General features: G+C 33.9%; 1 protein-coding gene across 1 annotated transcript; it reads left to right on the top strand.

The window, feature by feature from the left end:
* Positions 1-8,004: 8,004 nt before the first annotated feature.
* On the top strand, positions 8,005-9,899 carry LOC132611362 (AAA-ATPase At3g28580-like). Its single transcript, XM_060325796.1, has one exon. It carries the CDS (start codon positions 8,335-8,337, stop codon positions 9,568-9,570), a length of 1,236 nt encoding a protein of 411 aa, XP_060181779.1. The 5' UTR covers positions 8,005-8,334; the 3' UTR covers positions 9,571-9,899.
* The last annotated feature ends 2,455 nt before the right edge of the window (positions 9,900-12,354 follow it).

The following is a 12,354-nucleotide window of genomic DNA, read 5'->3' as shown; positions in this document are numbered from 1 at the left end:
CAGAAGTATCGGCAGCCTCGTTGGCTTGCAGTGTGATAGGTTACGTATATATAAATATGTTTTGAGATGTTTTGGGTCACAGGTCGACTTTGGTATTCTATTTATAGCTTTCGAACTTAGTCAAATAAACCCTATTGAATGCCATGTTTGAGTACAGGTAACATAGGTTGGGTTATCAGGCAGGTTAAGCTCGGTCACTCGTCATGGCCCTAGGTTGGGTCGTGACAGTTGTAAGTTTAACTGTTTAGTATTTCACTTTTATAAAAATGATCAGCCATTTCCAGCAAACAAAGGACAACAAACAGTTAATTTAAACACATTAGTTTCTTAAGCAAAAACATTCCCAGAAACTCATAATAAGGGAAAAAGACTCTGGAAGATCACATTAAAGCTGTAAATGGTTCATACTTCGCAAGTTCGAAGAAAAGAGAAATAAGCTCAATAAAGGCGCAAAAGATATATGCATTCACATAAAATCAAAACAAAGCTACGACTAACTCATATTCCCATTGAAATTAGACAACTAAACCTTAACTAACATTCTAGAATCTACATAAAACAAACTAAAAAAAAAATATTAAACACAAAGAACGAAACTGAAGTAAAAAGAGAAGGAGAATTACTGACCCTTTTCGGGTGCAGCGAACTAGAGCTTTTAGGTCCCGGATCCACGCTCAAAAGAAACTGACAAGCCGAAACACTTTAAGGGTAACTAGAATCTCAAACAGAAAGGTAAAATATAGTGGTTTGGAGTGATATATGGCTGTTTCTTGTTGTTGTTTTTTCAGGGTGAGATCGTGGCTGTTCAACCCTCCCCAAAATGGTCTCAAACGCTGGTATTTATAGAATAGGATTCGGGTTCTAGGACGTTTTGGGCGGGATTTTTAAGCTTAATTCTTGGGTTTCAAAATGGCCTCTTTGGTAGATCTGAGGCAACATGGAAGAGAAAATCGAGGGGACAGAGGTCTTGATGCCAAATATGGTGAAAACGCATCAAGTAAAAATGTAAACCTTTTACCTTGCCTTGTTCTATACTGGAAAAGAGGAAAGAAATTTGAATCGCTTTGTCAGCCATCTCTGAATTGTTTTGTTTTTACCCTCACAAAGGTTTTCTTGGAATGGATATATGATCTCTACTTTTGGGATATGAAGGTCAAACATTTGTTAAATGGAGAAAAATGCCAAAAGTTTTTTGTTGCCATGGCAGATAAAGGAGGAAGGTGGCCGGTGAGAGGCAAAGAAAGAAACCCTAAGATTTTTAGGGACTCAAGGGTATTTTGGGATTTTTAAGTGGATTAAGTGAGGGCAAAATGGGTATCTTACAATAATGAGGAATTTCGGATTTTTAATTTAAATTAAATGACCAATTAAAATCTTACATGTGGAGGGAAGGTGCTGGGCGTGTGCAAGGTTGTGAGAGGCGAGTGGTCAGCATGTGTTGGTTGTATGCTTCTGACCGTGTGGCGTTGATGTGGCGCTTGCGTGGCATCCACATGGAAAAGCTGTGTGGAATGGGCTGTGTGGATTTGGCTCTCCTTTGGGCTATTATTGACCAAATTAGGATCATATTTTATATGAATTGGGCTAGTATGAAGCCTATTTATCTTGGACTTAATATGCCTTCTTCCTTATAGTTATTTGGGCTCCTAAATTAAGATGAAAGACACTTCTTTAGTTAATTATATATTAGCGTGTGGTAAAGTATTACCTAATATAAAAATATATTTATTAGTACTCAAATAAAATTATACGATACCGTAATAGCCGCGCGATAATATTTTTTAAAGTTTAAAAGTAAGTAAATGCTATCGTCTAAATATATAAAATAAATGCGATGCGTAAGATGTTAAAAGTGATGCAATATAATGAAAATAATAATCATAATAATAATTATAATAATAATAATAATAATAATAATAATAGTAATAGTAATAACATTAATAAAAATGATAATAGCTAATGACTATAGTAGGATAATGAAAAACGACGATATTAATAGAAAGCTAATAATTGTAGTAAAGTATAAATAACTATTCTTAAGTTGTCAAAAATATTAGAAGCGCAAATAAATATTTTGGAAGAAAGGCGGGACAAAATTGGGTGTCAACATGGTGATTGATGTTAGTGTTGGTGGCTTGTTATGGTAATGGGGGTTGATAGCGATAATTGTAAATAGTGATAAATGGTGGTGATGATTGTAAATAGTGATAAATGCGATAATTGTAAATAGTGATAAATGGTGGTGATGATTGACTGTGATAATTGGATCCAACGGTGGTTGTAGCAGAGGACAATGGTGCATTGTTGTGGGTGGTGGGCAGTAATAGTTGATAATAGTGGGGATAACAGTTGGCGGTGAAATTGAATGAAGTAGTGATATATTGTAATCTTTGTAGAAATTCTTTAATAGACATCTTAATGATATCAAAATTTTGTTATAGGTTTAATCATTCAGGATCTATTCATACACATTAACTAGTTGTAAAATTAAAAAAAAAAAAAAAAAACAGTTAGATTATTATATGAGTGGCAAAAAAGGGAGTTCCAAAAGTTACGAACAACCTCAAAATGAATCACCTATATAAGCAAAGACAAATAAAATCAAGAAATCAACTATTTGTAGCTACCTAATTAGATTGGATTACCAGGGTTCCAACTTTTTCTTCAAGGTTATACGGTAATATATATATATATATATATAAGTCCAGCTTACAAAAAAAAAAAAACAAGGAAAAAAATAAAAGATAAATAGAAACTTATAGACAGAACTACATGATATGAAGACATTAAGAAGTGAGGAAGTACCTGGTATAACCTTAACACTAGGAGACAATTCAAAAAAGAAGAATTTATTGTCAAAAATAAAAAGTGAGAAAATAGAGGATATAGTAAAACAGACGCATTCTCATTTGTAATATCATCATAGAGTGTAATATAAACTCTATAATGATCATAGATTATCTAGTTCTCTCCAGCTCTTATTTTCTTCATGCTTGTAATTAGTAGAGTTTAGTTAGCTCATTAGGATTGGTAAGGTAAGTCTTAGCCCCCCTTACTTGTAAAATAACAAAAAAAAGTAAAACAGACATTGGAAAAGTTTATATAACAATAAACATTATAATAATGTACATAACTGGGAGAGTAATACAGAAACATAATTATAAAAACTTACATGACTTAAAGACGGAGAGAGGTTTCCCTTTCGGGGAACCCCAAAAACTACTTCTCACACTGGGAGGATTATTGAAAAACTAATACTATTTTACAATAGAAGTTTCTATTACAAAGGTTAAAGAGAGAAGGGAAAGGGTGTGAGGCATTTGATGAAAGAAAAGGGGAATACGAATTTCTTGGTGTTTGGTGCTTGTATGTGTTGTTGATGATGCTTCTCCTCTTCATCAATGGTCTCTATTTATAGGCGTCTGGCAGACTTCAACTTCGAATTTCAAAATATTAAAGAATCTTTTGAGTTTAGCCAGGTGCTCTTTGGGCCCCATCGTAACGTGAAATTTTCGTAACTCTTTATATTATTGTCCTTTGCTGGTCCTGTAGCTGCTTTATCTATATTGTCCTTTATTCGTCTTTATTGCTTTTTCAACGAATCTACTTTTTTCGTTTGTCTTGGCTATCATAATTACTTCTTCGATTAATCTCTTTATGTGTCTACATTGTGTAAAGCAACAGAATCAAAACTCATCCTCGAGTCGACGTCGTTTGGATCTTGTGAATCTTGAAATGCACTATTCTGAAAATCTACCATATTTCTTTCAAGGTCTGAACAATGTAGTGGAGACATTTATGCACTTGGAGATAGTTCTGGACTGAGATTTTTAATGATGTGCTTGTCTTGATCTTCCTTTTCTTGAAAAAACTTTTCTAATGTCTGTTTTACTATATCCTCTATTTTCTCACTTTTTTTCTTTTTTGACACTAAATTCTTCTTTTCTGAATTGTCTCATAGTGTTAAGGTTTTTGGGAGTCTTCGCCTTGTCTGGAGTGATGAACAACCTTCATCTTCACTTTTTGGCAAAGTGACAGCCATTAACGAATTTGATAAGTCTTTACCGGCTACCGTTTGAACCGGACTAGTTGTATCTTTATCCGATACAATGAATTTTACTGCATTCATTGGGGAATGCACACCTATCTCATCCATTTTGTCTTGAGATGGAAAACTCCGTGATTGAACCAATTGACCGCTTGGAGTCTATGTTCTAGCATTCTCACTTGCTCCAAGAGTCTTGCTTTTTCTTGGATCCATGTCTCATTTTTCTGGTTTAATCATTTGAATGCCTTAGTCATGGAAGAACAATGGTCACAAAAAATCACTTTGTCTGTGTCTTTCTGGATATTGTATTGAGGAACTTTGTCTAGATTTTGTCTAAGTGCTGGAGAAATGTAATAATTTGGACCAAATATCCCTCTTGGATAGTCTAAAGTTTCAGTAAGATCATTAAATCCTTTAAACAAAGGTTTCTCGATGTCTTTAATTGAATCTATAATGTCTGGCCAAGTTTGAAAGATACCGTTTGTTTTGCCGTGTATTACAACATAAAATTTATACTTTTTGTCTCGATTCTTGTCTGTAAAATATTGGCAAAGAGCATTTAAAGTTGCTACAAAATGTTTTGTGTCTTTTTTATTGTATGATATCCATAGATTGCCTACTAGACATGTCTGTGGTCTATCTATTACACATTCAGGATTTATTATATCTAATCTACATACAACCTTGTTATTTTTCCAACGTTTTAAAGATTTTTCTCCTATTATTTCTATTTCATCTAATAGTTTTACTATATTCTCTAGATCTCTTTGATTTTTTATCACTCCTATCCTTTCTATATATATATATATATATATATATATATATATATATATATTCCATCATAGTAACATAATAATGGTAGATTCCGTAGAATAGTACAACGACATTGTATGCACAGGCGACTGATTTTAGTCTAGAAATACGAAATTTTAGCTATGTGTCACCTTTTAATTACGACGCTTTAATCATGTTTGAGCTTAAATACTTATTACGTGTGTTTTCTTGTGTAAGACTTGTTTCCGATCAAACGAGCATGTTTGGAATTTAAATTGAGGTTATAGGATTTCGAAGTATGAGTAGAAGTTCAACGGACAAATCAGGATCGACTTCAAGGTTCGAGGACCGAATATGCATGATAAAAATTAAAGAGAAAGAGGAAGCCATTAAGTTGTGCAAAATAAGGAATCTGACTTGAATAGAAGCAAGGACCTGGAAAGGAAATGTTAGGCAAAAGGCACTATGAGCATACAAAGTTAATGAAGGCAAATGAAGACCAGAAGTAATAATTAGTGGATGCATTAAATTGTGCTGAATGATTGGGAAATTATTGGCTAATGATTGGAGGAATTAAATGAGCTAAGAAACTAAAGGAATGAATTAAGGACTCAAAAGAATTGGATGGAAAACTCACCTGGCAGCCTACGTGTCAGAAGCAGACGAGGAAAAAAATGACAACAAAACGAGATGCAGCTGCCGATGGAAAAAATTATGCAGAAGGCAAAGGCGCTGGAAATTTTGCGAGCCGCGGCGCGCCAGGCCTTTGTCGGGCAGATATTTTATTTTCCGATTTTTAAAGGGCAATCTTGTCCGGGCACTTTTGGGATATCCTATAAATATATTAAAAACGCGTTTTTGAAGGGACTTTTGACCTAAGAGGCATTAGAGGAGCGTAGAAGAGGATTTGACGGCAGAATTCATTACTTTCTATCACGATTCGATTCAATACGAGAGTTTGGATCAATCGTCGGTTGTAATGCATGTTTTTTAATTCTATTTCTTCTATGTTCTTTTATACTATTATGGAGTAGTTTGTTATAGGGTTTTGACATACATGATGTATTGATTGACGTGCTTAGATTTAATTCTTGTTTTATTGCTTGAATTTGTTAATTGGATTTTGAATTAAATTGCAGAGTTATCTACTATTTTATTTAATCGAAAGAGGAATAGTTTGGTGAATATCTTTGCATTATTTTGTTTCGTTTTAATTGGTGATTCTTCTAAGTAATTGAAAGAGCTTCTTGAATTATTGGTTGAACCAAGAGAAGAAAATATTTGAGGGATGTTTTCCTTTAGACGAAACCCTTAATGTTTTCTTGCATATGTTCACTGACTTTTCATCGGGTCTTGAACTCATGGATATTAGTTTTATTTGATTATTGAGATATTTTTTTGATGCTTTAATCGGAAGAGAAAATGTTATGAATTATCTTAACATAAATCTGATTTAGCTCATGATTAAATTTATTGAGTAATCGGAAGAGATTCTTGAATAATTTAGCTTGGGTTATAAGCTGATGATATTCGTGAGAAGTCGTCTGAAAATCTTTTTCTATCCACAATGTTTGAACATTCTCAAGGCTTGCATTAGTTTAATTTGTGAAATCTGTATAAATAATCCGAAGATGTTTATTAGATTCTAGGGTAAACTAATTACTTGTTGACTTCGAGAGACTCAATAAAATTTAGAATAGAATGATAAAACGAATCGAAGCTAATTGCTAAAATCTTGCATTTGTCTTGTGTACTACCCTTACTTCTCATATTAATAGTAACCTTTGTTTTCGTTGTCAATTGTCTTTAATAACGTTGTAGTCGATAATCATGGTTTATAACCACAACAAACTCAAGTTTTTATTTCCTGAATAATACTGAGCAAGGTTTCATTTGAGTAATTATTTGTACCAATCCCTGTGAAGACGATCTTAAATTATACTATCTTTGACTAGCAAAGCGCTTAATTTATACTGTATTTTACGCTTGTTAGCGACTCCGCCGGTGTAGTTTAGAATGACCAATATAAAGTAAGTCTAAGATATTCTATGTTTAGCGTTTTATATTCACAGCAGTTTCTTCTGTTGTGAACGTGACACTCACTGCAATACGTACCCCAATTTTGTCTCTTTACTCTGCTAAGCACGCAGACACCTTTTGTCGTGATCAAGATTGGTGAGGGCAATGTCGTTTTACATATGTAAAATATTAAACCATGACAATTATGGATATTGGTACCATCCAAGTGTTGGCTTAATTAGTAAGGGTCAAATTTGTTATAAGGCTTTTTTTTATTTTTTATTTTTTTTCTTTTTTTTGCCTTTCCGCAAAAAGGATCGGTTCACTAGTAAGGATCAAGGTTTAGTATTTTCTTTTTTCTTAAGAAGATGAAATCTCATGTATTAACTAACTGTTAGCACAAGATGTGACCTTTTCCTCGTAGTTTGATTTGAAGGGTCATTAACATAATAGTCATACACAAATAAAGGCGGTGTAGTAAAGTGTGACAGAACAATATTAGCACTATTAGAACAATCATATTTGTACAAAATATCAACTACAATATTGACTTATATGAATATATGTTGGATAGGCGGTCCTTCAAGATCGTCGAGTAGTAACCTGCATTTAGTAAGAATATGTGAGTATTTATCATTTACTTCATTAAGAATAGATCATAATACTTGGGGCTGGGAGTAAGATTCAATCTGCAAAGAATTTGTTTCAAACACTCGGTTGGAATTTGCTTCACTCTCCCATACGTAATCACAATGACATAATAATAGATGATGATCTCTTTGAAAATGTTAGGAACCATCCAAATCATTACAGTAGTTGTTACTCGGAGGCTCCCAAAGCAAACTTTCCATAAATAATCTTAAATCAGATGACAAAGTGACAACATAATGCACCTGTATTGGCTCAGTAGTTCTGATCAAGCTACTTGTATATGAATGAAGTCATCTGATCAGGACAAGAAATTAATTTAGTTAATTGGACGGTAGAACAAGTGGTCCCACGTTGGTATCTAATCCGCAGTTTCTTTTGAATATATGGTCATTGCACCTTTTAAAAATGAAAAACTCAAACTTGGTATTCTATATAAAGGGCATTATATCTAGTGAACAAGCATTCACACACTTCTAGTGTGTTTTTTTTTTTTTTAATTATTATACTGCAAATGAAAAAAGAAAGAGAACATGATGATGATGATGGAACAAGTCTGGACTCAATTAAGTCCAGCTATTGCACCAATGGTGTTCGTCTGAACCATGTACCAGAACTATTTCCCTCATGAAATTCGTGGTCATATTACGAGGTATACTGATAAAATTGTTAGTTGTTTCTACCCTTATATGCAAATTATTTTTCATGAGTATTAAACTGATGGATGGTACGAGCGTAGCAAAGCTTATGTTGCAATTGAAAGGTACCTTAGCAAAAACTCACCGACCCAAGCTAAGCGTCTCAAAGCCAACGTAGTGAAAGATGGCCAATCTGTCGTACTAACTATGGATGATCACGAGGAGGTAACCGATGAATATAAAGGCGAAAAGGTTCGGTGGACTTCTAGCCAACAAGTTGTTCATAGACCAAGGGAGGATGAGAAGAGGTATTTCAAGCTTAAGTTTCACAGGAAGAATAGGGAACTTATAACCAATTCATACTTGAAGTACGTGTTGGATGAAGGGAAGGCGATTTCTGTAAGAGAAAGTCAGAGGAAGTTGTACACAAACGACACGGGAGGTGGTGGGTACAAAAGTAGAATATGGAGCCAAGTAGTGTTTGAGCATCCATCAACATTTGATACTTTAGCAATGGATCCAAACAAGAAGCAAGAGATTATGGATGATCTCGAAACATTTAGCAAGTCGAAGGAATATTATGCAAAGGTTGGTAAGGCTTGGAAGCACGGTTATCTTCTATATGGTCCTCCTGGAACCGGTAAGTCCATCATGATTGCTGCTATGGCTAATTTCTTACAATGTGATGTCTATGATCTTGAATTGATAGCGGTTAAGGACAACACCGAGCTAAGAAAGTTATTGATAGACACAACAAGTAAGTCTATTATTGTGATTGAAGACATCGATTGTTCCCTTGACCTTACCGGCCAAAGGGAGAAGAAGAAAGAAGAGAAAGAGGAAGTAAAAGACGAGAAAGATACCATCAAGGAGGAGGTGAAGAAATTAGGACCGGAAAAGAAGCAAAGCGAGGTAACTTTATCTGGTCTATTGAATTTTATTGATGGGCTATGGTCAACTATTGGTGGTGAAAGGCTAATTGTTTTCACCACAAACTTTGTGGAAAAGCTTGATCCTGCTCTAATTCGGAGGGGTAGGATGGATAAACACATTGAGTTACCATACTGTTGCTTTGAGTCCTTCAAGGTGCTTGCAAAGAATTATCTAGATGTTGAATCTCATGATCACTTTCCTGAGATTCGTCGTTTATTGGAGGAAACGAATATGACTCCTGCTGATGTTTCTGAGAATCTAATGCCAAAGTCTTCAAAGGAAAATGTAGAACCTTGCTTGGAGAGAATGATTAAAGTTCTTGAAATTGCTAAGGAGGAAGCAAGGTTGAAGGCTGAGGAAGAAGAGAGGGAAAAGATTGAAAAGGAAAGGGAAGAGAAAGAGAAAGAGAAAGAAGCCAAGAATCCTAAACCATTGGCTGATGAATTCAAAGAAAATGGCAAATTAGAGAGTAATGGTGTCAAGGAAGATGGGGATGCCAGTAAAGTTTGATTGGAGAACGTTTCATTAATTAAGCATCCACATAACTAGACTAGCTACTTTAAATATTGAGCCAAGGGTCCATCGGAAAGTCTTTCTACCTCCACAAGGTAAGTGTAACGTCTATGTACACACTACCCTCCCTAGACTTCATCCATTAGAGTTGTCGTATAATTAGACTAGCTAGGACCCAATAATGTTGAATATTGTTTTGTTGAGATCATGTTGTTGACTTCGTTATTGAACTTATACATGGAAGGCAGTTGCAAAACCTGACTTAGCGACTTACTAGTAGTACCTACATTTTGTAATTTTGTGATATCAATTTTCCCTACATCATTTCAAGTTAACATATTGATCGACTTTATTGTTTGATCTAGATATGCAGAATATATTGAAACTGAGTCTATTATGCTGTTGTGTCCAACTAAGAGTAGCTTGGTGCACTAAGCTCCTGCTTTGCGTGGGGTCAAGAAAAGGGTCGAACCCCAAAGATCTATTGTACGTAGCCTAACCAAAAACTGTTTCCCTTGTTTTGTCCAACTAATGGCACAAATCAGTTTTCCTTTTCTATATGTTTTTAATGTTCTTCCTCTATTGGATTTATCAACATCTTCAAATTCACCAACTAAAGTACCCATTCGTGTTAATTAAGGAGTGTAAAACACTCAAAATAGAAAACAAACAAACCAAATAATCAAGTACTATAACTAGGAAGGGGTTGCCTAAAACACTTTGCCGGTAGGTGTCTTGGCCATTTGGAACAAAAAATAACAATTCGGAGCAAGGTCTGAATTTTGATATGTAGTTTCTCCTCTACTTTTTATTTCCTCATTTTACAGCGATAAAGCATGGAAACAGATAAAAGATAAATCTTAATAAGTGGAAATTTTTGTGTTGCCTGGTAAGTTCTGTCACAATTAAAAAGTGAACCCGCAACTCCACTTATCAAGCAAATAGAACGCCTCACATAACCTATGTTGTCATGTGAGTCACGAAATAATATTCTCATTATGACCCATTGTCAGAGTGTATACTAAACTCAAGGTAGGTTCCCGTTACGTGTGTTTAGTTTAAGAGTTTTAGTTTTATTTCATCACAATTTATTTGTACTACATTTGTTCCTTGAAATATTACTCCCTCCATCCCAAAAATATTGTCTTGATTCGAATTACGAGGGTCAAATTAACTGACATTTGGTGTGAATTTAGACACATAATCATTAATTTTTTGAAATAAGATTACATATTTATAAACTACATAACAAATACTTCAAGTCACAATAGTTAACAATTCAAAATATTTAAAAAGTATATGAAAAATTATGATCAAAAAAATTATTCTTTGACTGTCTAATAGTAACTACGACAATTTTTTTTGGGACGGAGGGAGTAACATAAATCATATACATAATAGATTGAAAAAAATCTTTTACATAGGCATGTCGCAGACACATATGCCTAAAATTTCTATTTCATATCCAATTATTGGTTATCCTTAACGTTGCCTCATTACATAAATAACTTAGAATGGTTGCATCTATTATGGTCATAATATTTTAACAACATATTTCTCAACTATTCCGCCTCTTTTCAAGCATATGTATGCTAAATATTTTTATGCCATTGTGAAATGCAAGTTTATTTTGATGCCTAAATAATAGGACCTTCACTCATGTTACAAATTCAACCTGCTATGAATTTTATCATTATCATATCAGTTGGTTCGCTATTTATGGACCAATGTACTAATGCACTCGTTCATGAACAGTTATTTCTGTACAAAGAGTTATTATCCAATAGACCATCTTTTCAGGTCAAGTGGTTATTTGACCTTTTACAGAAGGTCTTTTTGCTTTGTGGAACTCTACGAATTTTCTGTAAGTTTATGACCCTTGTGGGACCTAAGTATTCAAAAGAAATTGCCAAGTTGGCATTTGTGATTCCCTTGCAAAATAGAAGGGCCTTATTGCAATTAAAAGATTGTTAAAAGCAATATTGAAAAAAATGAGCACATATTTGGAACCAGCTGGTTCTTTTCCCTCCATCTGATCAAGCTTCTCAAACAAGATGGTGTGAAAAATAGCGCCTTGCAAAAGATTCTTGTTTTGAGTTTGATAGATTTTTGGGTAAGTATTGTTGTCTTTCAGATTTTGTTTTGTGATTATATCAAGCTTCTCAAACTCTCATGGTGTGAAAAAAATAGATACCTTGCAAAAGATTCTTGTTTTGAATTGATAGATTTCTGGGTAAGTGATGTATTCTTTGAAGTTTATTTTTGTGTTTATTTTGTGGGTGAAATTGAAAAATGGAGGAATCATAAAAGTAGAAGATACACTAGAAAAGATATTTGATAGTTGATGTAGGAGATTTGTGTATTAAAACATAGGAGATATTAGTAGAAGCAGAGGAGATTTGTGTATTTAAGTAGTAGATAAACAAGATAAGAGTTTTGATTATTGAAGCGGGAGATTTGTGTAATAACGTAGAAGATCTGAGGTCAAAACACAAGAGATTTAGGTGTTGAAGTTGAAGATGAACAAGAAAAGAGATCTAATGACTTAAGCAAGAGATTTATATTAACACGTAGATCTTTTTTATAAGATGCAAAATATTGTCATTAATTTTTATTTTTTTTTTGTTTTGCAAGTGATTATCTATAAGTAACAATGGCAAATCTGATTATTTACATTGAGTTTGAACTCAAGGAGGAAAAATATTTTAGGGTGATTAATTGTTGTCAAGGAATATGTTATAATGAGTTGGTAGAAGTAATATGTCAACGATGCAAGATAAC

The sequence above is a fragment of the Lycium barbarum genome, chromosome 9 (assembly GCF_019175385.1).
Source record: "Lycium barbarum isolate Lr01 chromosome 9, ASM1917538v2, whole genome shotgun sequence".
Lineage (NCBI taxonomy): Eukaryota > Viridiplantae > Streptophyta > Magnoliopsida > Solanales > Solanaceae > Lycium > Lycium barbarum.
Note: the sequence above shows the minus strand (reverse complement) of the source record. Positions and strands in the feature narration are given on the sequence as shown.

Bases quoted from the DNA above. Each gene is read 5' to 3' on its own strand.
- LOC132611362 (XM_060325796.1), top strand. From the start codon at position 8,335: ATGGATGATCACGAGGAGGTAACCGATGAATATAAAGGCGAAAAGGTT.